This window comes from Leptomonas pyrrhocoris (genome assembly GCF_001293395.1).
Source record: "Leptomonas pyrrhocoris isolate H10 chromosome Unknown, whole genome shotgun sequence".
NCBI classification, from domain to species: Eukaryota; Euglenozoa; class Kinetoplastea; order Trypanosomatida; family Trypanosomatidae; genus Leptomonas; species Leptomonas pyrrhocoris.
Window position 1 is genome coordinate 42296 of NW_015438383.1, and position 26894 is coordinate 69189.

The window sequence follows — 26894 nt, forward strand, 5'->3', positions numbered from 1 at the left end:
GTTCCGATGCAAGCACATACAGAAAGATAAAAGAAAAAACGAAAGACGCTTTTTAAAAAAGCTCGCCCCACGTATACACGCTTCAAGATAAATATTTGCTAAAGAAATGAAAAGAAATCGCTTATTACGCGGCAAATGATCGCGACCCTACCTGGAGGGGTGCTGTTGTCTTCCGCTCCCTTGGCACCTACTGCACTCGATGGCAGATATAGGAACGATTTGAACGTTGATGCTGTTGTGTTGAGTCAAGAATGAGTGGAATAACTTACGAAGGTCGCTCAGCGCAGGATGCACGACATCTCGCTGCGGAGATAAGAAATCATTTTTTTAAGAGTGTTCGCGAAAAGGGACAGACGTCCTTCAACGGTACGACGATGACGACACATATACATGGATACCCGTCCTTGAGAAACCACACGAATGCTTTTGCTCATTAATATTATATCTTCCCACCAGGAAGTGTGTGTGCAGTCGTTGCCTCCTACTTCTTATCCCCTAAAGTTGATCCGCTGCCGTCAAGTCTAACAAAAAAAAGGGGGGAAACAAAAGAGAGAAAGATCGGTTACACAGAAAACACAGAGGCAGGATGAAGTGCGTTATACCGCAATCGAAAAAGCGACTATAACGAAGAATCCAGCGTGCATCAAGCAGATATATACATATACATATGCATATGCATACACATACACATACATAGATACATGCACACACGTCGGCATACTCGCATTCCATCACTCCTAAAAAAAAAAAAAACAGAAAGGAACGAAAAGAAAGGTTACGGTGCTATATTCGATTGTCGATACATGGGAGATGTTCTTATGTATATCTATACATAGATATAGATATAGATATAGATATAGATATAGATATATACATGTTCTTCTCCTCGTCACCAGTGAGAAACAAACAAAGAAGCAGGCATATCAAAAGCACTGCTGCTGCATGGAAGGCCGCGGCGGCGGCGGCGACGACACAGAAGCGTTCCCGTACGTCGTGTACCCCTGCGGGGTGAACGGAGCAGCAGACGGCAGTCCACACACCCCATTCGCCATAACAACTCTATGCTGCTGTTCAGCGACCGACGGGGGCCGATCACCAGCAACGCCGAAGGGCGCCACGGCCGTGACCGGCGCCGCATACAGGCTCGTGTTTTCTGTGTAGCTCGTCCCCCACCCTGGGTAGGCGGTCGGTGTGGGCGCCGCGTCGTACACCGCTGTTGAGCTGCCCGCCGTGGTGGGCATCTCGCCGGGCACGTTCTGTGAGTAAGAAGCGGCGAACACCGCACCCATCGGCGTAGATGCGTCCACCACGGAGATCAGTGATGAGCCGGTTTGATACAGTGCTGGCTGTGACCAGGGTAGTGGAGTCGTCGTGGAAGCGCTGGACACGACGGGTGCCATCGCAGTAGTAGCCATGCTAGTACTAGGATTGTTGCTGCTGCCCATGTGACACTGCATCGCGCTGTTGCGCCGTGCAGGCGCGGGAGTGCCGCGGCCCTGCCGATCACCACCGCCGCCGTCGCTTTGGGCTGGAGGTGGCAGCAGCTGCGGCAACACGAAGCCCGCGGTGCGATCGTCCAGCGCCGCCACATTCACCGCGCAGGGCAGCGGCGGTTGGTTCACCATCCCCTGCACAAATGGGATTAAGGTGTGTATGAAATGGCAAGCAGCACCGAGATTGCACATGCGCTTAAACTGGAAGTGCGCGCAGTGGCGCGGGCGGATGATCGGGGCATCCACGCCGTTTGCGTTGGTGAGGCAACGGCCACTCCCGCCACCGCCGTTCCCATTACCCGTCACAGCTGCCGGTGGCTGCTGCTGCTGCTGTCTCGCGGACGTGCGCCCCTCGCCCTCCGCCTCAGCGCTCAGTGTCCGGTACGTCTGCAGCGCGCCCTCAGTGACGAGGATCATTTCTGATGGAATGAGCTGCGGCGCGCTGTTCAGCTGGTTCGGCGGGAAGACCGCGAAGACCATCCCCCGCTCCATTGTTGGGTAGCCGAGGAAGTTGTGTCCACCAGCCAGCTCTGCCGTGTTCATCTCCCGCACCCCGCTCGCCGTGATGCCGTTCTCATTCAAGTGCACCTGCGTAGACTTGGAGAGCACGTGGCTGTGGATGTACTGGCACTCCAAACCGCTGGTGCAGCGATGGTGCAGGTAGCGGTTGCACAGCTGAAAGCGGAAACGGGTTTGGTTACCGTAGCGCGCGAAGAGAGAGACGTACTTCACGGCGCCGCGTGTGAGGGCGACCTCCTCGCTGGGGATTGAGTAGTGCTCCTTCATGCCAGCATCGTAGACGGAGAGCTGTGCCCCGCCGGGGCACCACAGCTCCTCGATGGGATCGCCGGTATGGAAGCTCCGTATGGCAGCCTCCAACATCGTTGTCAGCTCACCGGCGGTGAAGCCAGGCCCACCGGTGGCGACGGCTGCTGGGTCAGGGGGTGCTGAGGTGTCAGGAGAAGATGCATCGTGCTCCTGTGTCGCCGAGGGACGAGGAGGCTGGGTGGTGAGCAGCGGGTTGGGTGCCTGGTCCGTATAAACTTGCTGCGCATCCTCTGCTTCTCCCACACTCTTACCGGCCCCTGCGTTCTGATACGACGGTGGAGATGACCGCTGCTTACGCTGCTTTGAGCGAGATGTTTTGTAGTCCGTTGAAGAGGAAGACTGGCGACGCTGCTCCATCGGCTGCTGCGTCGTGCGCACCGGTGAGGTCTCACGAGCCGCCGGCACCTTTAATGCCTGCGGTGTTTCTCGCGCGACATCCATTCCCCGTTGCAGCTCATATGCCTCACGGGTCGGCTCGCACACGGCGTGTAGCGTAGACGGCAGCGACGCGTCGGTGTAGCCGGCGGAGCCCGAGAAGAGCGGCGTTGCCCTTCCCGCCTCTATTGCCTCCTGCTGCCCGGATGGCGGCCGCGGCGCCTGATAACCAAACGGCCTCTCTGCGGTGTAGTAGGGCCGCTGAGGCTGTTGAAGCTGTTGCTGCGGCGGAGAGTCCGGTGGATAGCGGGGAAGGGGATGCGGTGTGAAGTATGGATGACGCACCTCCTGCGTCTCGGCCGCCTGCTCCTGCATGCGCAGGTTCTCCTCATACCCACCGCCCTCGAAGTCCGTCGGCTCGTTCGAGTACAACTCAGCGCGGCTGTATGGCGGCATCATCTCCCCGGTCGCAGAGGCGTTGAAGCGAAACGGGTAGTAGTGCAATAAGGCTGGGGAGCTCATCGCGCCGCCCACCACGCCCCCGCCTCCATCTCCGCCGGCGCCACCGTCTACGTCGCAAAACTGGCCCCCACTGCCGGGGCGGCGGGTGCTCATCGTGCTGGCGTCCGTGTCCCGCATCGAGAAGGTGCTGTGAGAAAAGGAGCTGAGTTGCGCGCTGTGGGGGGAGATGTCAAGCAGCGGGGACATCGCCGTCCCCTGCGGCTGTTGCGGCTGCTGTGGCTGTGGCTGCTGTGGCGGGGGTAAGCTCAGCGGCGGGGAGAGCGTGGGAACGGAGTCGGTGCTCGGGTTTCCACCCTTCACCATGGAGGTGGTGCGACTGACGCGCGTGCTCCCCGGCTGCGACAGCGTAAAGCGCAGGGGCTGCATGGAGAACACCATCGACGTGTTCCGCTTGCTCATCGATGTGGTACGGCTCACCTCCTCGCTGCCGGGCAGCGACGACCCGCAATGGGGTAGCTGCGGCGAGTAGAGCAGCGAGTTATCGCTCGTCTTCATCGAGGTGGTTCGGCTGATCCGCGCGTCGCCGCCCTTCACCATCGATGTCGTGCGGCTCACCACCGTGCTGCTCGTGTGCAGGACAACGTTGACTGGCGGCGGGGAGCGAACGCCGCCGGACGCGGCGGAGGGCACGTTGGTCATGAAGGGGGCGGCGCCGCCGTCGTCTAAGTGCAGCGACTGCGCCGGTGACGTGGCGTAGGGGTTGTTGCGGCGGAACTGCGGAGAGGTGATGGTGCTGCAGCTGCTGTCGGCGGCCACGTCGCCGCTGCCGTCCTCGTCTTTGCCGGACCCGATGGCGGCGTCGTTGTGCAGGTTGTTGCTGCTATTGCTGTCGCTCATACTGTGGTTGTGATCGTTGCTGACTCCTCCGGCGCCGCGAGCAGCCGCCTTTCGCGAGAGGCACTGACGAAGGTTGGAGGAGAGGTGCAGCGTCACCAGTTTCACGTGTGCGCGATCGTCCGTTGTGGCAGGGGAGGTGAGCGTAGGACTGCAGCTGGGGGAGAGGCGGTCGAGTGGGGAGAGCACCTCCTGCTCATCGCGAGCCAATGGATTCGTCTCCGCCACCTCGGTGCCTCGGGCGGTGGGAAAAGCCGTTATAGAAGATTATATTGTTATATGTATATATATATATATAGATAGATGTACGCCAGCAGTAGTCGCAGTTGCGCTGAGGTGAAGGAACGTTGAACTGTATCTCTCCCTCATGAAAAAAGGCAGAAGACACGACGCCGCGCAGCTCCGTCGTCACGTTACGGATGGACGGCTGAAGAACCAGAAGAGAAACAACAAGGCAGCCGGGGGGAGGCCCACGTGATGTACAACAGAGTGATATATCCCCACAACGCCCAATGCCACCGCAGACGTGCTAAAGAGCAGCGCACGGAAAGGTGTGTGTGTGTGTGTGTGTGTGTGTGTAGCACGTGTAAGAAAGCAAATCACAGTAGAAGAGATTTCTTTTTGAAGAAGATATTCACAAAGGAAAACAGAAATAAGAAAGCAAGAGAGTACGCGTTTCGCTTCTCCACAATCGAAACAAAGTGTGTGTGTGTGTGTGGGAGGGGCGGATTTCGTTTCCTCGCGCTCGCTGACGGTGGCAGCAACGCAGCGGTGCACGTAGGAGGAGTTCTCACCTTGTGCCAAAGTGCCCACCTTGCGTCTTAGCTGAATACACAAAAGAAAAAAGCAAAGATGGAACGGAGGCGGTAAGCGATAAGCGGTAAGTGCGCGATAAGCAACGGGCGTCGCAGGGCACGAACGAAACTGACGCACGCGGGAGGGAAGAGGAAGAAGAGCTGCGCGGAGGTGAGGCGCTGGCTCTGTGTAGCAACAGGGAAGTTGTTCCTTCAGCACACAGAAGGTTTTTGCTCTCCCCTTTTTTTTTTTGCCTGTGTGTCCTCTCAGCAAACGTTGTTCTCAGAACCTTCAAAAAGAAAAACAGCTGTCAGCCACAACGGGTAGAACACAAAAGGTGCCAAAAATATTTAAAAGAATCTAGAGCGGATTCCTTTCTCTGCTTCCATTTACGAAGTACGACAACAAGAGAAAAACAGAACATCAATAAAGCATCAACGATGTGTTGAAGAAGGCGGCGGAGCCGAGGAAGAGGGGGGGGGGAGGAGAGAGAGAGAGAGAGCCGTTCAAGGAACGCTTAGAGCAGCTTCACCGACACGCTCGTGGCGCTTCAAAAGGAGCCGCTGCGATCCACTAGCGGACATGGGAAATTTGTGTCGAAGAGGGGCGCTCTCTGCCTCGACTTTTTCTTTTCCAACGGCTTCCGTAGTCGAAACGAAGCCTGAAAGAAGAGGAGGCCATCATTAAAGGCCACTTGCGAGAGTGAGATGCGCAGGCAAAGCGACCCCGTGGACCCTACGAAGTGCCTTTACGCAACGGTCCGCAAGAGCCAGGGGGGAAACCCCCTCCCCAACGTTCACCAGGAGTGCCTCTGCAACGACGGCCGTTGCGTAGAGGATGCCGATGGCCGTATCGCTCCGTTCTACTTCCGTTTCTCTTCCCGTGAGTTAAAGGCAGCATGACTCGTACGTAGCATGTGGAATCCATCCCGCCCGATTTTCGTTTTTTTTTTCCAAGAACAAGGACAGAATAACAAAACATCAACAGCAATGAGTTATGCAGAGACACGTGCGCCGCTCTCTCTCGTCCATCACCAACAGCAAACCGCAGAAGGAGTGTAAGAAAGAAAATGCCATCGTCCGTAAGTGGTGGTGATGCGGCAGTAATCGGCATCCACTGCATCAAGACCGGCATTGTTTTTGGGGGGTTACCCCCTCCCCCTCCTCCTTCGTGGGCCGGAGCCTCTCGGATGCGTCGAGCATCTCAGGCAGAAGGCCCCAGCTGGGACTGCCGCTGCCCCTCATGCACACGTCGAAGCAGTTGCTTCATTTCCATCTTCAAGGCAGCGTTGACGCGTGGTTGATCGCGTATCGTCGTGCAGCAATCCCTCGCCGTCGCGTCGCCCACGTACGGGGCTATGCGCTCGTAGAGCACCATCATTGCCGCGTCGCCGTAGCGCGACACCGCGAGGCGGAATAGCTGCATCACCTCACCCACCAACAAAAAGTTCTTGGCGTCGTCGAGGTCAAAATTGATATCCATCAGCGTGCTCCACGCGGTGGGGAGCGCCTCTCCCAGGAGACAGTCCGTGAAGGCCTGCAGATTGCGCGGCGCCGTCGCAGCGTCGACACCGGCGATGGAGTCATGCATACCGTTGTCCGTACTACTGCTATCGATGGTGGTACTTCCATCGCCGAACGTGGCGAAGAGGGCGGCGGCCTGGGAGGCGACGGAGTCATCGAACTCTTGCGTCAGCTTCTCGAGCACCTGCAGGGCCGACTTGGGGAGCTCCAGCTCCGTCGGCAGCGTGAGCGCGTAGCACAGCTGACGTAGCACGGAGACCCAGCAGGACGGCGGCATCAGCGCAAAGGCCGCCACGCAGCCCCAGGTCGAGACGCTGAAAAGGAAGGTAAAGAACTGCTTGTACACGCTCACCCGCTCACGGGCATTCTCACTCACCACCCCCATCCAGACGACCGGCGAGGCCTCGCTCAGCTCCCCGACGGCGCACAACCGCCCCCACAGCAGCGGCGTCAGTCGCGCCACCGACAGCACGCCGCGGCTGCCGGCCTTGTTGGCGTACTGAAACATCAACCTCAGCAGCTTCGACAGCTCCGGCACCGCCTCCATCCAACTCAGGCACACCGACACGTACTGCTCCACGTAGGGTTGCAGCAGATCAAAGGGCAGGGTGTTGATGAGTTGATGGAAGTACTGCCCGACGGTGTCGCGCACCGCGGCGTTGCCGGCCCACTCGCTCGCCACCTGCATCACGCGTTGCGTCACGTGGAGAAAAACTTGTGCAAGGAAAATGCCCGTCGGCGACACCGCAGCGGGCGCGCCGCAACCGTTAGCGCTGCTGTGGTTGTTGCCGCTGCTGCCCGGCACGGAGCTCGTGTTTGAGCCGCCGGCCAGCAACGTCGGCGTGTGGGGCGTAGAACCAAAGGAGGGACGCCCACTGGCCATGCCACTGTGGCTTCCACTGCCTCCTCCTCCGGCAGCAGCACCGTCGGCGCCAGCGGAGGGAAGGGCGCCGACGCTGTTGCTACTGAGCCCCTTCGCCAGCGCGCTCAGGAAAGAAACGGCGTCCGCCACGGGGTGCTCACTTGCACGCATCAGCCCACCCATCCCTCCACCCACCGTCGAAGTGCTCCCCGCTGCCCGGCTGGACGCACTCGCGCGCAGCATCCCGTCAATCGCGGAGTTCATCACGGCCCGCACCAACTCCGCCTTGCGCCCGAGCAACGTCGCTGTTTGCGCTAGCACCTCGTCGGGCACCGCAGTGCTTGGGTGGCGGCCCGCGGTGGCCGCCGCCAGCAGCGCCAGCGCCTCCGACTCCTTCACGAGTGTTTCCTCCGGAGGCGCCGTGCTGCTCTCCTCATTGCAAATGCTCAGCAATATGCCGGTCGCCTCATAGAGCTCCCGACGATCGCTGGTCTGCAGCTGCGGTGCCGTCGTCACGATGCTGTGCAGGGCGTTCACCATATCCGGCGCGTACATACCCAACTGCCCTTTCAACACCTGGAGCAGGTAGCCAAACAGGTAGCAGATACGCGCCCGGACGCGATCGCTGCTGTTCATCACCCCGCACGGCTGAAGCAGCAGTCGCTGCAGGAGCAGTGGAATGTACACCTGGTGGTACGTGAAGAACAGGTAGTAGCGGCCGAGAACTTCAAAGAAGGCGAGGTGGACGCAGGTGGCGTCGCCGCTTACCACCGCCTCGGTCGTCAACAAGCGCTGCAGCAGCTGTGTGCTGACCTCATTCGGGTCCTTCAGCCCTTCTAGCCGGAGCGACTCACCGATTTCATAGAAGTAACGCAAGGCGGCTTCCAGCACCTCGGGGTTGCTGAAGTCGCAGTCATCGCTGTCCGAGGCGGCTGCTGCTGCGGTGGTGGCTGACACACCGTTGCGCATGGAAGGGACCGCGCCGGAGCTGGTCAGACGGTCAAGCCCCGTCAGCAGCACGCGCTGCAGGTGGTTCATCACCAGGTCCGGGTGGCGGCGATACAGAAGGCGAAGTAAGTTGTGCAACGCCTTGCGCTGGTCGATCACCGCGTCGTCCCAGATGCGGTCTTCGTCGTGGCCAACGCCAGGGATGCGCGTTTGGCGAAACAGTGTCGACAGCAACTCAACTGCCTCCGCCTCTAGCAGAAATGAACTCTTCAAGTACACCTGCAGGAATCCCAGCAGTGCGTCGCGCACGTCGAAGAGGTTCAACTGCAGAGTCAAAATAACTTGCGCCACCACCGCGTGCAGGGCACGCGAGAGCCCTTCGAGTAGTTCGCTTGTGACGCTGAACGGACGGTCCTGCAGCACGACGCCGTCCACCTCGATCGAGGCCACCGGCGCCGCCGCCGCCGTCTCGTGGTTCAGCGTGGAGGAGCAGGTCTCGAGGAGGGAGAGAAATTGCTCGGCGACCGCCACCGTCAGCTTCGCCACGGCTTCAATAAACAGAACGGCCTCCTCCGACGGGGGCGGCAACTCGAAGAGCGAGGCCATCCGCGACAGGGCATCGACCACGTTCAAGGTGCGCAGCGACTCCATCTTCATTCCCGGCATCTGCTTCTTCTCCACTAGCGACAGCAGACACTCGCAGGCGGCGATGCGCAGCGGCGGCACCGTCAGTAAAAAGTAAAGCAGGTTGATCCAATCAGCGGTGATGAAGAGCGCCACGTCGACCCACTCAATGTAGGTCTGCACGACGCTCAAGCACAGCTTCGCCGTCTCCGGCGTCCGCACCCGGGCATCGCTGAGGAGCGTGGTGTACCACATATCCACCGCCCGCGGGATCACCCCCTCTCGCATCGCGTCCTTCAGGGCCATATCCCGTGCTCGCTGCTGCTTGCCGCGCTCTTGGCGGTCCCGCACACAAACCACGCGTTCGTCCACGTACTCGAAGACGCGCAGCACGTACACCGTCACGAGGTCAGCGCTGGGCAGGTAGGGCGAAGACTGCCGGCGGTGGAGCATCTCAAACAGATCGTCAAAGATGGTGGACCAAGGGGAGGGATAAAAGCACTGCAGCCCCACCACCATCATTTGGGCGTGCTTGTTCACGATGAAGTCCGCCGGGACCACCGTCGGCGAGGCAAAGAGGTAACGGTGAATAAACGAAAACAGCGTGCGGTAAAGCTCGTTCGCCTGCGTGGCGTCGACGGTGGTCGCGAGCATCGGCAGGTGGTGCATAATCGTGTTGAAGGCCCAGAAGCAGCGAATCTCGTTCACAGCCTCGTTGCTGATAATGTGGAAGCTCAGGTTCAAGCCCTCCGCACTTTCACGGAGGTCCATCAAGTAGCGTTCGGCGTCGAGGCGGGCATTCTGCGACGCGCTGGGGTCGAAGCTGTGGGTGAGCTGCAGCGCCTCGGTGAAGTCGACCGTGGAGGACATTACAAATCAACGTGCAGGAGGGTACACGCACACACCCGCACACACACACACACCGACACAGCGGTACTCGCCCTTTCTCCTTCTGCTGTACGACGCGTGAGGGGCGAAAAAAAAAACCCTCAACAGGAAGGTGTACGTCGCAGGTAGTCGAGTTGAGGCAACGCGACGCCGCCGTGAGCACGCGCACACCGCACTTCAGGGTTCAGCGGAGCACGCGTAGTTCAAAGCACACACTCACGCACACGCAGCGAGACCTGCTTGGACAAACACGAAACACGAACTAATGAAGGTCAAATGGAGATGCCAGCAGCTTCAGCGATCGCTCCAGGCGATAAAGGAAAAAGAAAAAGAAACCCCAAGTTCACCGCAGCAGCAACAGAAAAACACACGACGACAAGCTGACTCGCCGCGTCGCAGCTACCTCTCCTGTGGCACCGCTGATGTGGAATACGCGAGAACAGCGTAACAACAATACAAAGAAGGGATGGCGGTGGTGACGAACGTGTTCGTCCGCTGAGAGAGAACTAAAGAGAGAGAAAATATGTTTATCGTTTTTAGTAGTTAAGTATAACTTACGATTAGAAGTGGATCCGCTGCGTTACGATGCGAAGCACCGCAGCGAAGGCGGGAACAACGCAATAAAGGGAAACTCAAAAATAACCGCCGTTTCTCGATTCGTGGGAGGGGCCGTATGCAGCGTCTGTCAAGGGCCCGCCTGTTGTATGGTGTATGTGGGAGTGTGTGTGTGTGTGTACTTCAAAGGGAAATATTTTGTGGAGTCTTCCCTGGATGCAATAACAGCTGTTCCGTCTCGATGCGTCCTTCAATGCTCTCCACCGTCATCGACGTTTACTTTTACTTTTGGAGGAAGGGCGGGGGACTGTTATGGTACCTTTCCTCACCACAACTTGCCGATGCTCCTCATTCGAAATGGCAGGCCGAACGTTAAAGAAGAAGCAAGACGAGGATGAAGTGCCGAAGAAACGGTTTCGGAGGCGTTAACACGTCTGCGCGTAAGTCTCATTAAAAGATCGACACGTGCGCCGCTCCGTTGAGGAGACACCACGCAAGCGAAGTCGTTGTCGTTGCTGCTCGACAAGTGATGCCCCCATCAGCCTCCAGGCCACAGCAGCTGCTTTTCAACATACACATAAGCTTGTATTACGTTCAAGACGTCGCACCTCGATGGCTCAACTGAACAACACCACGGAGCACAGATAGCGTTGCGATGGACAAGAATAATAGATCGCCATCACCAGGATCAAAAAAAAAAAATAGTATCTTATGAACCACCGCCGTAGTCAACGCACAGCAAAAACCACGAGCTATCGCAAACTCCTCTACGCGACGCCAACCACGGCAGTCCACTCGCCGCGAGGGCCGCCACTCGACTACCCTACACCCACTGCGACCAGCCGGGGAACATCACGGCCAGCAACTCCACTCGCTGCGCCTCCTCCACGAGTTTGCGCACGTGCGTGGCAACGCTTAGCACATCGCCGCCGTCGTAGCCCTGAAGCTTCGCGTCGATGCGGGCCAGTGTCCGCGCTGCGTCGGCGTTGCTCGGCCGTGTGCGCATCAGGGCCGCTTGACGGGTGCTCGCCTGCAACAGCTGCTGCTGCTGTTTGTGCTGTGGCATCACCTCGCTTTCAGCGTTGCCCTCGTCGCCCGTCGCGGCCGCTCGAGCAGCGCCGAAGGCGTCGACGTTCATCTGCCCGCCGATCGCCCACCGCGCGAGGGGGTCGTGCGTGATGGCGCTGAAGAGAGTCCGCAGTAGATCCCGCTTTTCCCGCAGAAGTCCCAGCGCCGCCTCAGCACACGGCCGCAGACTCCCCTCCGTGCCGCGTACACCCAAGCCGTCGATGATGTTGCGTGTCATGCGAAACGGTACCAGCTCCGGCACCGGCAGCAGCCGACTCTGATCAAACGCAATGCCGAGATCGATGTGCACCACCTCTGCCGTTTGCTGATGCAGCAGCATGTTGTTGATGTGCCGATCGCCCAGTCCTACGATGTAGCCCATCATGCTCGAGGCGGCGACACTCCGCGTGAAGGTTTGCTGGTGCGACACGAACACCTGCGCGGAGGTGGCGTGCTCAAAGAAGAAGTAGTGCAACGCGGGCGTGAACGCCTCGTACAGCTTCAGCAGCGCCTCCGCTTTGCTGCGGGGAGGCGCGTTTTGCAGCTGCAGACGACACTCCCGTGTTGTCGGCTCGCCAGGGAAGTAGCGCTCGTGCGCGCCGGGGTGCTCTTGACGGCCGTGGCAGTGGCCCGTCACGTACTCCCCCAACGGGACCGTGTTTTCCACCCACTGCAGCACGCCTGCCGTTGGCGCCAGCGGCACAACCGCGAAGGTGCGCACCCGCAGCGGCCGCGTCGCCGCCCGTCGGTGGAAGAGCGCATTTGCAGTGGCGAAGACGTGTTCGATCAGGGCGTCCTGCCGCAGGTCGTCGCCGGCTTTGAGGAGCTGCCGCACGACCTGGCCGTCGCTCAGCTCGCACAGCAGCACCTTTGGCACATTCACGCCGCCCGGCGTGGTGAAGAAGGGGCGATAGCGCACGATGTGCGGCGCCAGCTGCGGAGCACACGGCACGGCGTCGCCACCTCCGAGGTAATTCTCTGCGGAGCACGAAGTAGCGGAGGAAGAGAGGAGGGACGTCGGCGGTGGAATCACGAGGTGGTGCGCGTCCTTAATTAATACGAAGTCCGAGGGGATCGGGTAGCGCCTCTCCGTCTGGGCCGCGTTGGCACCGCGGTCAAAGGCCAGCTCGAGGTAGGCGGAGCTGAGCAGCTGGGCATGCCGCACCTGCGTGGCGACCGACGCAGACGTAGAAGAGGCAGCAGCGGCAGCAGCAGCGGCACGTCCTGCATGCCCAGTCACCGTCTTGTGGGAGGACGTCGTCGAGGCCAAGTCCGCGAGAAGCGTCTGCGCCGCCTTGATCTTCGCCTCGTCCACGGCGTGCAGCGCGTTCACCTCTCGTGACTTCGCGAACGTGTGGCCATGGCGCAGGGTGAGTAGTGGCCACACGACGGGCAGCGGGTAGTCGCGGGCGATGCGGCCGACCAGATAGCTGAGGCGGTCGGCATCCTGTGGTCCCCCCAGCTGGGCGGTGAGCTGGCTCGCAAGCGGAAGGAATACAGCGGTGGGAATGCGCTCCACGGCCTTGTCCAGCACCTTGCCGAGTACCTCCCCGCTGCTCTGCTCGATGTCCGCCGCGTTCAACCACAGCTCGACAAAACCAAAGACGGCATGCAGCGTGTTTTCCGCGACATCCTGCGGCAGGCAGGTCACGGCGGGGTGGTCCGCCGCCGCCGGCGCTCCACCACGAACGTGCGCGTGCTGCTGGAGTGGCGGTGGGGACGACGCAGCAGAGGAAGAGGAACCCAGGTGATGGAACTGCAGGAGCCGCGAGTAGGCGTTCAGCGCGCTGCGGCGGTAGAGGCCGTAGTTCGACTTCTCCGCCTCCCACTCGTCCTCCAGCCGTTTGATGTCCCCCGTCAGCTCACGAATGCGTCGGCGAAGGAGGCGTAGCTGCTCGTCGCTCAGCACCGCGACACCCGCTGCGGCAGCGGCAGGAGGGACTTCGTTGCCCCGTCCTGATCGTTGTGGCGCGTCCGCTCGATTCGTACCGCCAGCAAGAGGTGCCGCTGTTGAAGTAGCAGTAGCAGTAGCAGTAGCGGTGGTGGTGATGGCGGTAGTGGCTGCGTGCAGCTGCGCCTCCAGCTCTCGCCGTTGCCGCTTGGACTCCTCGACGCTCTCCTCCAGCTGTCGATGCTCGTGGCTTGTCAGCCGATCGGCAATTTCGCTCGCCAAGGTGTGGCACAGACGCGCTAGCAGGAAGCTGCACGCCCCTGTGTTGTCGGACGCAGCTGCGCGGGAGAGGAAGGGGTCACGCACCAGCTGGGAGGCGGGCACGAGCTGCAGCTCCGCGTGCCACAGCATGAGTTGCTGTACCACACGCGGCTCGAGAGGTGTAGTGAAGGGCGCTGTGACGCTAGGAGTCGTCCCGTGAAGCAAAGAGGAGGAAGAAGCGGGAGGCTGCAGCAGAGCGAGTGCCTCCTGCCACCGTCCGAGCGCGTACGCCACCTGCGCCTTACGTAGTGCTACATCAACACGCCGCTGCTGCGCCGGAAAAGATGGTGGAGATAGGCCCGCTGCGGCGCCGTCTCCTGAGACTTCGCTTTGTCTCTCCCAATCTGTCAGCCAGCGATGCGCCAGCCCTGGTTCGTGGAAGGCAAGCGCACGCTCCGTTGCCCCGATTAAGAAACGATACCATTCGTCCTTGTCACCGTAGATTTGACTCAGCGCGTGTCGCACGGAGTCCATCAGCTGCCACGAAGTGCTGCCTATGCGATGCACAAGACGGGCAGTGTCGAGACGGAGTGTGTGATTGCTGTAGTAATGGCCGTCGTCGCCGTGGTCAGCATCGCTGCTCCACTTCCGCCGGCCACCATCGCCGCTGTTGTTTTCCGCCATCCGCCAGTTGGGCAGCGACGGTGTGCCAGACGCTGCCGTCATCGGAGACGTTACACCGGACCTTCTTCCGGTGCTTGCTGCCGTCGTCAGCATCGCATTTGCGCACTGCCGCACCTCGCGCAGCGCCTCCGCGGCCACCACCGTTGTCACGAGCGACGTCGCGGAGAGCTGCAGGCGAAGGCTGGCCTCTGCGCTACGCAGGTGCGGCAGACACAACAGCGGCTCGCCACTGGAAAGTGCGAGGAAGGAATTCAGCAGGTGCTCGTAGAAGCCGCCCCCGACCCATTCACCAGGCGAGGCGGATGGAGCGGAGTGGAGGGAAGGCAAGGAAGACGAAGGCGAGAAAGGCTGCGCGAGACGTTCCAGCACGGCTGGAGAGACCGCGGTTGCCTTGCACATGCCCGCACGCGATTCTCGCAGGGCCGCTGCTGCAGCAGCTGCGGTGCCTCCAACATTGTCGGTTTGGGTGTGCGCACCGACGGAGAAGAGTCCAATAGATGGACCGCTCGTCCACCGGGCACAGCGCCAGGCAGCTTGCGACAGAAGAGAGCGCAGACACGCCTCGTGATCGGCTGTCCATGGTGCACTCTCACGCTCGGAGACCGTTGCCGATGCCACGGCGGCTGCCGCCTTCGTCGATACAGCTGCCAAATCAAGCAGTGAGTTCGCCGATCCACCATCACTCGAGTGGGGTGATGGTGATGGAAGGGCAGACACCTGAGGCACTGCCCTCACCTGTGCGTCTACGTAGTGTGTGCGTAGGTTCAGTAGGACGTCCATGGACGTTGACGGAAGCCCGCGCTCCAGCAACCGCGCTGCGCGCTGCAGTGCCGCTGACCACAAGTCCCCGTCGCTGCGCGCCGCAGCAGCTCTCCCGCCTTTCCGATCTACGCCCCCGCTTGGATCGTCGCGCACGGCGCGGGACGTTGGGACTTCACCGCGGTTGGAATGCGCCGCCTCTTCCAAATCGCGCAACGTGTTGACGAACTCTTCGTTTGGCATCGCTGCGTCGCCTTCGGTGCTGACGCGCAGCGGCGCGCAACGTCGAACAACGGTACCGCTGATCGTGTCTCGTGCTAGGCGAACAGGGCCCACGCATGCAGCGTGCAGCAGAGTGCTGTTGCTGCTCGTCCCCTCCTCCGCCTCTTCCACGCCATTACAAATGGCCGGATCTGTGGGACGGCGACTGAAGTGCCGCACCATCACCGACACCCCACTCACGTCATCCAAGTCCACCTGCTGTTGCACCGCCTCATACACAGTAAAGATGTGCTGCATGAAGCGCTGCGTCTGCTGACGGACACCTTCATGTCGATCTCGTGCACGACCACCACTGCGCGCGGCGACCTCGGGCGCAGACTTCCCCGCCGCCGCAGATGACGAGCTCGCCGGATAATCCTCGTACGTGGCATAAGGGAATAGAACAGAGTAAGGAGCACTCGAGAGGGCGGCGGCCGCCGGGGCACCAACGGCGACGCCGCGCAGCATGACCGCAGTCCGCGTCGTTTCCATCTCCCCGCACAGCGCCGCGCAGCCCGTGCGGGGGCCGAAGAGGGACTCGCCACTGAGCTGCGCAAAAAGCAAGGCGAGGTGCGGCTCCTGCACAGCAACGGCGGCGCGTGCGAGGTGCGTGGCGGGGATGTCGCTCAGCCAGTAACACTCGCGCATGTCATGCAGCACCGGCACCGAGCCGAAGGCCGCTGGCCAGGTGGATGAAGGATGGCTTCCCATTTCACTTGCGTTGCCTGCGCTGCTGTTATTGTTGTTATTAGTGCTGCTGCTGCTGCTCGGCTTGTCTGCCGCTATCGAGCCCTTCAGGCCGCGTTGACGAGTCAGCCGCACCAACACCACGTGGCACGCGTAAAGGGCGTGAAGGAAGAGCCGGGCCGTGTAGGGGCGTTGGTCGGCCTGCTGCAGGACGTACTTGTCCACCAACTCACTCCATTCCCGTCGCGTTGCCCGCTGTCCATCGCTCTCGCGCAAGCAGAGGACGTGCAGCAGCAGCGGCGTCAACAAACGCGCAGCCACGGAGGCGCCACCTAAGCTGCCAGAGGACGAAAACAATGGCGAGGCCGCCTCAACGCCGCTCTCCTCATCCGTGGCACCGTCCGCCGCGTCGCCTGTCCGTTGCAATTCCTCGTATAGAAGCGGCAGCAGCGAAGTCCACATCGCGCTCTTCTTCAAAATGCCGTAGGTGTTCGCCATGGCGGCTACAAAGCGGCACACAAATGCCCGCTCGATCGGCGGCGATGTTCGCAGCGGCCGCCACACGGACGCGTCGGTGAGATGAGCGGATGAGAAACACGGTGGAGGCGATGGTGGTGCTAGATCGAATGAAAACGGCGTGCTACGCGTAATGGCGGCGGTGTTCGTGGCGGCGGTCACTGAACTGCCAACGCTGCGCACTGCCCACGACAGTCGATGCAGCAGACTCGGGGCGTAGGCTGCACACACACTCCTCCTCGCCTTCGCCACCTTTTCCTCGCCGCCGTGGGCATCGGACGCGGCGCAGGCACCGCACATCATCGCCACCACGGCCGCGTCGAAGCTGGAGAGCGCACCACCAGCGGCGGCGGCGGTGTCTCCCTGTGCACTTCGCTGCAGCGACAACGTCCACATACGCAAGGCACCGACCGCAAGCTCAGAACGACGCGCGTCCGCAGCAGCGGCGAGCTGCTCCAGTAGGTAGAGCTGTTCCACGTAGGCGTGACCGAGGCTAGCGGTGACGAGCTGCTCTGCCGAGGCACCACCACCACCACCATTATTCTTATCCTTACTATCGTTCGTGCCAACACAACCAGTTGAGCTGTCGCCGCAGCTCAGCGTCACTCCTGTGCTGAAGCGGCTGCTCATACGGTCGGCAGACTCGATGGTGCTCGTCAGCGCCGCGGTCTCCCCGGCGTGCACCACGCAGAGCGACAAACTGCGTAGAAGTTCAAAGCACGCCAACGCCTGATCTTCACTGTTCTCCGAATCCATCATGGACACCGTGGCTGCCGACGACACAGCTGTGAATGCTGATGCCGTTGATGCAGCAGCGGTGGTGCTGCTCCAGTCAGCGGTGACCGACCACAGATTTGCTTCGTTCATCGGGCACGCAATGGACCAGCGGTACAGCTGCGAGACGGCAACGAGAAGCGCATGGCGCACCAACATCGCCATCCTCTCTGCTGGGCGAATAGATGTCGATGTAGCCGATGACGATGAAGACCGCTCCTTGAGCAGCCCCTCTGCGCCGGCTCGAGAGCACACCGCTGCTACTTCTAAGCAGCGAATAATGAGCGTGCGCGTGCCGTCCACGCCTGCAGCGACGTTGCGCAGAAATGAAGGGGGAGGCGGCGCTGTCGTCGCAGTCGCCACAGCATCCGTGACGTTGCTGATACGACGCCATTGCGAGTCCTCCACGTCCGCAGCGGGGCGTGCCCTTTCTGTCTCGCTTGAGCCGGCGGCGCTGCTGTCGATGTCATCTATCAAGTCATCGCGGCCGCAGGTATGGTGCAGGAGCGTCACGAAGGTGGCGAGGCTACGCCGCGCTGTGGTACACTGAAGCGGGGCAAGAGACACATTGCGGTAGGCCAGATAGGTCGACCAGTTCCAAGTGTGCATTTCTGGTGGCAGTGCAGTCGCGTGCTGACTTGCGGTGTTGTCTTCGTTGTTGCGTTGCTTTGCCTCCTCGTCGTCGTCGTCGGTGGAGTCGCTGACCTCCACCACTTCACAAGAAGCAGCTCGGCGAAAGGTGTCGTCGCCCCTGCGATCGCCCTTCGCTGATGTTTCGCCTGTGCCTCGCAGGCTGTCCTGCACGTACGCTGCGGCCCGTCGATGCCACTCGCACCTCAGCAGGTTTGGATCGCTCCGACACAACGCCGTCCAGGTCGCGGCGACGACGGGGGACATCGCAAGAAGAGGCTCCATCGCGCGAGACAGCAATACCGCGCACGTCCACAGGTCCTCGTCTACACCGTGAGAGTCCTTCTCCCTTCTGGCCGTTTCTGTCGTTCCCGCGTCGTCTTCCGTGCCTCCACCTGCGGCGCGCTCGGTGTTGCTGACAGCGACGGGCCATACATGCAGCAGCGCGTTGCACACGGCTCGGTACACCTCGGTCGACCCGTCGCGCCGAAGCCAGTGGAGTAGGTACGTCAGCACCGCCTGCAGGGCCGGCGCCTGCGCCAGCACACGTGAGGAGCACCAGCGGGTGCTGATCCACGTGAGAAGGGAGAGCTGTTGGGAGCCACGCAAGACACACTCCAGCGACGTGGGCGCCGTACAGCTGCGATAGGCAATGTGCAGCAGCGAACGGAGGAACGTGCTGTCGCCTAGGAGGAACAGAGAGGAGAGAGCGTCGTGGGAGGACAGCACCTCCGCCAGCGAGCGGCGAGCTCGACTGCCCACCTCTCCATCTCGAGCAACGGCAAGCGCAGCGGTGGTTGTGGTAATAGGCGGCGGCACAAGCAGACGCAAACACCACGCCTGCCACGCGTACAGATCCGCAGGCCCTGTCACGGAGCTGGCGAGCTCCTGTGTGTCCTCCACAACAACGATGACTTCATCCTCTCTTGACTCACCCCTACCTTTCTCAGGATGACGTGGAGGAAGAGGGGAGGAAGAAGCGGCTGTTCTGCCAGCGGACGCAGGTGCGGTGGTGGCAGAGCCCTCGAGCATCAGCGGCAAGGCCGTCACTTTCTCTGCCACCCACGTCAGCACCCATTGCAGCTGCGCCGGAGTGGCGTAGACGAGCTGCGCCGGCTCCGCCACCGTACGGTGCAGCCGTACCATCTCCGACAACATCGCGTCCATGTGCGCGGCGAGAACCGAGTCGAAAATTGGTCGTGCAGTTGGCCACGCCGAAAGCCGCTGTAGATAGAAAACGAGCACCTCCGCTGCGTTGAGGGTGACGGCGGGGCTCGACACGGCGGCCGCGGCGGTGGGCGACACGTCCGTCACGGCACACGCCTCTGAGGGCAAAAGCCTTCCGAGCCACGCCCACGCGCCGCCCTGCACGAGCGCAGCCGCCTCGCACGTGTTGAGCAGCGCCTCCAGCCAATAGAGGCATTTCTGTGCCGCGTCACACCAGTCCGCCTTTGTCGGTGCTTCTGCGGTGCTGTGGTGCAGCCCGCTGCTTCGTCGCCCTCTCTCGCTGGCCTGTCGCTGTCCTGCCTGCCGCGACCAGTCCGCGTGGCCTCCTCCGGTCGGCGAGCTGACGTCCAACTCGGCTGCCTCGACGCCAAACAACGGCACCGGCGCGTTGGAGGCAATCACCAGCAGCTGCACGACAATTGAAGAGAAGTACTGTAGAACAAGGCAGAGGGGAGCAAGCTGTCGAAGTTCTTCCGCTGCTCCGTTCTGCGCATTCTCTGCTGCCGACGCCGGAACTCCGTCCGGAGCGCCGCTTCTCTCTTTCGGGCGCCGCGCTCGCGTGTTCTCGCCTTCTGCGGCGACGGAGGTGCAAAGCATCTTCTCTGTGTATACCTGCAGAAGCTGATGAAATACGCTTCCCTGCGCGTGTGCAGCGGCAGCAGAAGCAGCAGCAGTGGTAGGGCCACCGCCTGACGTGCTCAGGTCCTGCTGCGGGCGCGGGGGCCGCATCTCACGCCACACGACGGTCTCTGCGTCCTTCGACTCCGTCAGCAGCAGCAGTGCCAGCGGCAGCAGTACAGGCAGCTGATCCGCCACAAAGTCGTCCAATGCGGCGTAGCCGAAGCAGGCAACCGGCAGGGCTATGAGCGGGTGCTTGTACTCGCACAGCCACCGGAAAAGAAGAGGGCGGACGTGCATGCGACACAGAGAGGTGTACAGCAGCCGACGCGCGCACGCGGGAAGCGCGACAGTCGTGGTCCACGCCGCATCCTCTTCAGCCCACTCCGCCAGCCGTGTCAGGCACTCGACGATGAGGTGTCGCTGCGCAAACCCGCGCGTCGCCCAGCACTCCAGCAACGTGTAGATCACCTCGACGCGCAGCTCTGGTGCGGCGCGCACCGCCTCCGACAGCGCCAAAAGGCTCGTGGAGCAAAGCATCGGCGTGGGGGACAGCATTCCTTCGCGCGCTTTCACGAGTAGCGTGCGCAGCACCTGCGCGCGACGCATGGAGAAGGTCCGAAAGAGCACGCCAACGTGCAGGGCTGCGTGTCGACGCACCGCGAAGGGCGTCGACTCCGACAGAAACTCAAAGGAGAACCGGCCGAGTACCTCCGCGACGGCCGGCTCGCAGCGCACGAGGACGGCAAAGGCGGCTTGCAGCAGTGCACACTGCCACTGCGGAGTGCACACGGGCATGTCCACTCGATTTGGATCTGTCAGCTGCGCTGTCCAGAGCTCTAGTAACCGGCCGCTTTGCGTGTAGCACAGCGCCGCTGACGCCGTTTCGACTGTCCCAACGCGCCGTTCCTTTGCGGCGGTGTCCTCGCCCGTGGAGAGCGTCGTGTTGCCGCTGTTGGGCGTGGAGTGCGCGGGAATGCGGAGGAGGCCTTCCACGTCCGCCAGCACCCCACCCATCACTTCACTGCACAGAGCAGGTCCCGTCTGATAGCGATAGCGAGCGAACAACACTTGCAGGAGTCGCACAAGCGTACGCCCATCCACAAGTGCAGCGAGTGTTCCCGCTCTGCCGCCTTTGCTTCCTGCCTCGCCTGCCAAAGCGACATCGGGCGGTTGAGCCGTGCTGAGTACCGTAAAGAGACGCAGCAAGGCGGGGAGCACGGGCAGCACCGTGGGTAGAAATGGATACTTCTGTGTGAGGAGGGCATGCTGGCTCGGCAGTAGCACGTCTTCGAAATCACCGGATGCGGAAGTCGCCGCCGCTTCTGCCCCTCCGCTTCGTGTGGTGGTCCAGGAAGCGCTTCCCTCTGCCAAGGATTGCTGCTCCAGCAAGCGTAGGAGCGCTTGGCGGAGGTCAGCCACATCCATAAGCGGGGTCGCAGCATAGGCGTGAATGCCCGTACGTCGCGCCGCCGTCAGCACAATGCGCAGTGTGTCCAGGGAAAGGCGCAGCGCACTCGTCACCGTGAGAGTTAATTCGCGGGAGTGCGGGTTGGAGGGCCGCCACCGCGACAAGGGCGCGACGCCACCGTAAAAGCACCTCTGCGTCACCGCGGCCGTCAGCTGCAGTATCGTTTGGCGAGGATCGACGCAGGCCATCGATGGGTCGAGGAAGACCGAGCCGACATCGCGATAAAGCGCATGTAGCGCCGCCCACAGGGGGAGCGTCGAGAGGACATCCATGTCTGCACGGTGGTGGCGTTGCTGCTGTAGCCCCAATAGGTGGTGACACAGCCATAAAACGGTGTAGTAGAGGCGGCCGCCGCCACGAATGGAGAAGCGCGCCAGCATTGACGCGGGACTGTCAAAGAGGCGGGGCGAAGTCGCGAGCACACGCACATCAGCACGCGCCGCTGCGTCTGCGGTGATGGCGTTCGTAGTAGAGTGCGGCTCATTGAGAAACGGTTGTGGTGGTCGAGGTGGTCGTGGCGCGTCGTTGTACGGTGCTTCTTCGTTGTCTTCGCTGGTTCTGCGAGTATCCGTTGAAGCCGCCCTCCCGGCCTCGGCGCCGGCATTAACAATATTCTGTTCCGTGGTGCGTTGGGCCGCCGCCGCACCATCCTCCTTGACCTTTGTCACTCTCGCGCCACGGTTCTCGCCCCTCTGCTTTATGTTGCCGGCTGTTGTCTTCGTCGTGGTCGTTGCCGCTGCGGCGCCTGCTGCTGAAGTGAAATCGCCGCCTTCTTCCGGCGGGAACCACAGTCCCGCACGGCGCCACCGCAGCAGCAGATGGAGCAGCTGCACGCACTGCACGGAAAGCAGAAGCACGGCGGACGAGTGGGCGGCGGCGAACTCCGCGTTGTGGTCTCTCAAGACAGCACCACCGCGCACCTCCTTTGGGGGGACCCCATCGACCGAAGAAGGGGGGGAAGGTAAGTTGGCACCGGCGTCTAACGCTGCAACACGCGCGTTGACGCTCTCCAACAGCTGTGACCGGCGCATCAACCACGTCACGGCGCCCTGCACGGACGTCGCCAGTGCAGTTTGAAAGGAACGCGGCAGTGACGGACGCGGCGCCACTTCGCCGATTGAGGGGGGCAAAGGCGAAGCATCCGTCGCCGCCGCCGGTGACTGAGGGCTACAACGCCGATGCTGATGACGATACTCCTCCATTTCTTCATCCTGCCGGGCAAGCGAAGGCGGTCGCTGCGTGACGGCCTGTCGATTGCTGTGTGAGGACACGCGCAACATCCAGTGGCCTGCTGCGGCATCGTACAGCACCGCCGGCACGTTTGCTGCCGGGTCGGCGGCTGCCTCCTCCACCCCCGCGCACACCTCAGCGAGGTAGCGCCCCACTCCGGCCCGCAACGGTCCGTGTAAGGATGACGCAACAGCCGCCGCACCGGCACCGCCTTCGTGCCTCATTGACAGCACCGCTGGGCCGTCCCTCGCCATGGGTACGCGATAGAGCTGCTGCTGTGAACGCTGAGCGATTTGCTGCTGTGCCCGGCACGTCCACAGCACCGCACACGCGTATTCCTCCGCCGCTGCAAGCCACCCCATGAAATCGGCGGGCGAGAACAGCAGCAGGAACGCGGCCCCGGAGGCACTGCCGGCAGCGGCCGACAAAGACGTCAGCGAAACCGACGCGGCGTTGGCCGCGTGAGCACTGCTGCTCCGGTCGCGTGCGAAGGCGGCGACGCCGGTGGTGGTCTCGTTGGCCTTAGTGGACAGCTCATTCGGCTGTGGGAGAGGAGAAGAGAGACGCGGACTCGTGCGACGGTTCCCAGCCGCCACGCCAAGACGGTGCAGCAGGGGGACGTCGGCGTAGAAGTCCGCGCCGTGGGCCACCACCAGTGACACGAAATCGAGACCAACACCGCCGCTGATCAAATCCACGCCCTCCGCGAGTTTGCTTGGGGCAGCGAGTTGGCTCAAACGCACACACTGCACGAGCGTCGCGAAGCGGGTGAGGAGAAGCGCGAGCGACGGAGACAAAACGGGAGCGTAGGAGAGCGAAGGATCGGCCGAGGTGGGTGCCAGTGCTGCTGCGGAGGCGGCGGCGGCGGCGGTGGCGGCCGAAGGGCCACCCTCCGCATCAGCGCCCACAAGCGGAAGAGCCGCTGCTTCGCCCGATGAGATGCCCATCGCACGCACCTCCCGCACTCGCCGGACGGCCTGTTCGAAGGCGTGCAGCTGCGACTGTATGCGGGACACCGCAGCCTGCAGGTGCGTCTCCCACCCCACGTGTACGTCGTCCAGCGGAGGTACAGCAGCAACAGTAGTTTCTGCCGTTGCAGCCGACACGCTCACGTGCGAACCATCCACCGTCGACAACGAACGCCAACTCGGAGGACGATGCCGGCGGTCATCATCACTCAAGCGGCGTTCCAGCAGTGTCACTAGCACCCGGTACATCGGCTCCGACGGATTCACAAGATCCTCCCGCACTGACGAGGTCACCACCACAGCGCCAGACCCCGTGCCGCTAAGCTGGGCGGGGAGCGATCGTTGGGCGAGCTGCGCAAAGGCAAAAAACTGCGTCGTTGCGCTGCAGCGGGGCACGACGGCGCGTATCGCGGCCAGCAGCAGACCCATGCGCAGGCCAAAGGTGGCACTCAGCGGAAGCAGCACATCCTCGACGAGTGCATCGGCGATGTGCGGCGGGCAGCGCATCGTGGCACAGGGCTGCGCAAACAAGTGCAGTAGAAAGAGGGAGCGATCGGACATGACGTCTTGCAGGGCGGCGCTGTTGGTGCGGATGCCGGCGGTGCGGATGATGAGAACCAGCGGCGGAGCGGCGCGGCTGCGGTGACGACGGCGGGCGGTGGTGGTGGGAGGCGCCGTCGGTGTTGCTGCGGTGGATGGGGATGCGGACGGTTGAAAAAACTCATTCGTCAGCGCGTCACAGAGCAGCTGCACGGGATGCGGGCTTTGCGATGCGACATCGCGCGAGGGTGCTTGCAGATCGCCTTCCGCGTTTCCGACTTCGCCTTCTCCGCTGTCGGCACCGTCGTCGTGACTGTCGTGTGCACGCCGTCGCTTCCGCTGCGGCTGTCGTTCCGCCGGCGTACCACTCGCACCTCTGCGCTCCGCGTCGTCGATTTCCGCCACACCGCCCGGCACGTCGCCCGCTCGACTCGCTGCCCCACGTATCCCTCCGTACATGGAATAGGTCGCCGAGCACAGGTACAGCACCACCGCGCCGAAGTCGAACACCTCCTGCAGAGGACTGCAGGGATAGCTGAACAGCTCCCGTCGAGAGGTGAAGCTGTACTCGTGGCGGTGCTGCGTGAAGATGCGGCACATCGTTGGGTAGACCGTGTGGTGCAGAAGCGCCAGCACCTCACGATGGGACTGCAGCTGTCGAGCAGCGTCAGCGGTGACCTCTGCTCGCTTCACATTGAGCACCTTCACAGCACCGTCTTCTGCTGAGTCGCCTGTGAACGCATTGCTGGCCTCCCACTTCTGTGAACCGGCGGCGTGCAGGTCGCTCCAGAGCTCCTCCGCCACGAGGTCTGCCAAGGTGTAGGACAGCACCGTCGTCACAAACTGCATCACCTCCAGCCGCCACACGTCGTGCCGGGGGGTGTGGTGCGGGAGGAAGAAGAAATTGCAGAGCAGCTTCACCACCTCGACCGGGGCGCGGGCGGCGGCGGGGTGGTCGTGCTGGAAGCGACGGCACAGCTGCCGCAGCGCGGCGACGATGTACGCCTCCAGCCGCAGGTCGGGAGTGGGGATTTGGTGACGCGCCCTTATCAGCTCCATGAGTCGGCGGGTAAGCGCGAGAGCATCACTGCCGCCACTGCTGCTCCCGTTGTCAGCTCTAGTGTAGTTTGTGGAGGCGGCTTCGGTTCGTGTACTCTGCGCAGCGGCCGACGGCGGGTAAGCGGAGGTTACTTGAGGGAGACTGTACAGCCGCACCAGCACCTGCGCATACACGCAGGCGTCATCGGCGCTCGGTGCTGCGGCCCACACCCGGCCACCGACCACCTCCTGGAGAACTAAGTTTGGCGAGACAGCCGTCACTCCGCCGTCATTGCCAGCGCTTGCGTCGGCTAAGGAAGGACTTCCCAGCGGCACTCGCTCAAGCAGCCCTACCAGGCAGCCGGAGAGCCGAACCAGGTACGTCGGCGTGACGAGCCGCGCGTATCCGCCCCACCGCAGCACCTCCAGCAGCAGCGCCGCATAGTCTGCGCCGACCACCGCGACCAGCCACTGACTTTCCAGGACCTCGAGGATGTGGTTGCACAGCAGATTGAGCGGGGAGGCACTCTTCCACAGGAGAGGAGCCTGACTGAGGGATTGCGCGAAGGCAACGGCGGAGGACAAAGAAAGGGCATCCGCCGCGTCAACGCCGAACACGTCTCTCGTGTCAGCTGAGGTCACGGTGGATGCGTGCGGCACAGCCTCCACACCCGTTCTGTCACTCACCAAAAAACGGCCATTGCTGCCGCTAGCTGGATCGAGGCCTTTCTCCCACGCGACACGTGCCGCATCCCCACTGCCGGTGCCGCTGGGACTGCGCTGTTGCTGCTGCTGCGATGTCAGCGGCTCCCCCTCCGCCATCAGCGAGGCGTGCAGACCCTGAAACAGCTGAATGAAAGGGCGAATAATGTCACCGCGCAGACGCCGCCGCCGCGCTTCCAATGCGTCTCGCCGTCCAGCAACTCCACCCGTGTTGGACAATGCTGGATGCTGCGGTAGCTGTGATGGCTGCCGGCGTCGGCCACTCGTACTCGAGTTGCTCTCTATCGCAGCCGAGGCGTGCTTCTCGACCGCGCGGCAGTAGGTGATCAAGTTCGGCTTCACAATGCGTTCCAGCACAAAAACAAAAACATTGGCCGTAACGTGCTGGCCGAGCACGGCGTGCGGCGTCGCGCCGTACCGCTCCGCGCAGGAAACGAAGAAGTTCGTGAACTCCATGATGCACTGCCCGGCCTCCTCGGTGCCTTTGGCGGAGATGGAGGCGGTGTCGGAGGTGACCGCATTGACGTCCGCCATGATCTTGTTCAGCTGCGCTTTCAGCTGACCGCTGTCCACCTCCGACAAGAACGATTCCATCGTCGTTGTAATTCAAAAAGAAGAAGGAAGACCGAATCTGGTGTGCGGGTGTGCGGGGGAGAGGGAGGTATCTGGTATAGATTGTAAGTGTATGGCAATGGAGAGGTAGGTGTATGCGAGGACAAAGGCGAGCAACAACGAAGACGAAGAGCACGGCAACTGCTCAGGCCTTTCTATTCTTCTTAAGAATGCCGAAGGCGAATCTGTGAAGTTCAAAGACCTTTTTGTTTTCTCTGGTTTTATGATCTGGTAATCGTATCGGTGTCCGGTCAGTTGGATAGGCCCAGTTGTGGTGCCATGACAAGCACGACGTCGGTGGAATTGCAGCGCTACCAAGCACGTTTACGGTGCTTTACATCAGCGTCCCGTGTAACGTTGATTTGACGAATCCCGAAAAGTGAGAAGAGCATAACAACACCAAAACGATTGGGGTTGGAAGGGGGGGGGGGGGTGGGAGAGTGTATCGAAGTGCAGCCACCGCCGTTTCAAGACGCATCAAGCAACGGACAGAGGGAAGAGCGAGAGGGAGGGGGAGAGATGAGAAGAGAAAGTTAAAAGAAAAACATTAGGCGAGTGCTCTTACTGCTGAGGAGCTCGTGCAGCAAGCACAAAAAGGGCAGTTCTGCCACGCCCACAGGAAACTTCATTGCCCGGCCAAATGAAGAACATCAGTCAAAGAAACCCAAACGGGAAAGCCGGCTCATTTG

General features: G+C 61.7%; 3 protein-coding genes across 5 annotated transcripts; all 3 read right to left on the minus strand.

Annotated features, from left to right (window-relative positions):
* Positions 1-923: 923 nt before the first annotated feature.
* ABB37_08860 (hypothetical protein) lies at positions 924-5230 on the minus strand (the record flags this gene model as incomplete). The annotated part of the gene is made up of 1 exon (XM_015807993.1): positions 924-5230. Exon 1 carries the CDS (start codon positions 4053-4055, stop codon positions 924-926), a length of 3132 nt encoding a protein of 1043 aa, XP_015653278.1. The 5' UTR covers positions 4056-5230.
* An 820-nt stretch (positions 5231-6050) lies between these two features.
* Positions 6051-10595, minus strand: ABB37_08861 (exportin T (tRNA exportin)-like protein; the record flags this gene model as incomplete). 3 transcript variants are annotated; one of them, XM_015807996.1, is made up of 1 exon in its annotated part: positions 6051-10595. In XM_015807996.1, exon 1 carries the CDS (start codon positions 9672-9674, stop codon positions 6051-6053), a length of 3624 nt encoding a protein of 1207 aa, XP_015653281.1. In that variant the 5' UTR covers positions 9675-10595. The 3 variants fall into 3 exon arrangements, with proteins under 3 accessions (XP_015653281.1, XP_015653280.1, XP_015653279.1); XM_015807995.1 differs by having other exon boundaries at positions 6051-10592; XM_015807994.1 differs by having other exon boundaries at positions 6051-10582.
* A 475-nt stretch (positions 10596-11070) lies between these two features.
* Positions 11071-26538, minus strand: ABB37_08862 (phosphatidylinositol 3-kinase-like protein; the record flags this gene model as incomplete). Its single annotated transcript, XM_015807997.1, has 1 exon — positions 11071-26538. The coding sequence occupies exon 1, from the start codon at positions 25690-25692 to the stop codon at positions 11071-11073; it is 14622 nt and encodes a 4873-aa protein (XP_015653282.1). The 5' UTR covers positions 25693-26538.
* Positions 26539-26894: the final 356 nt, after the last annotated feature.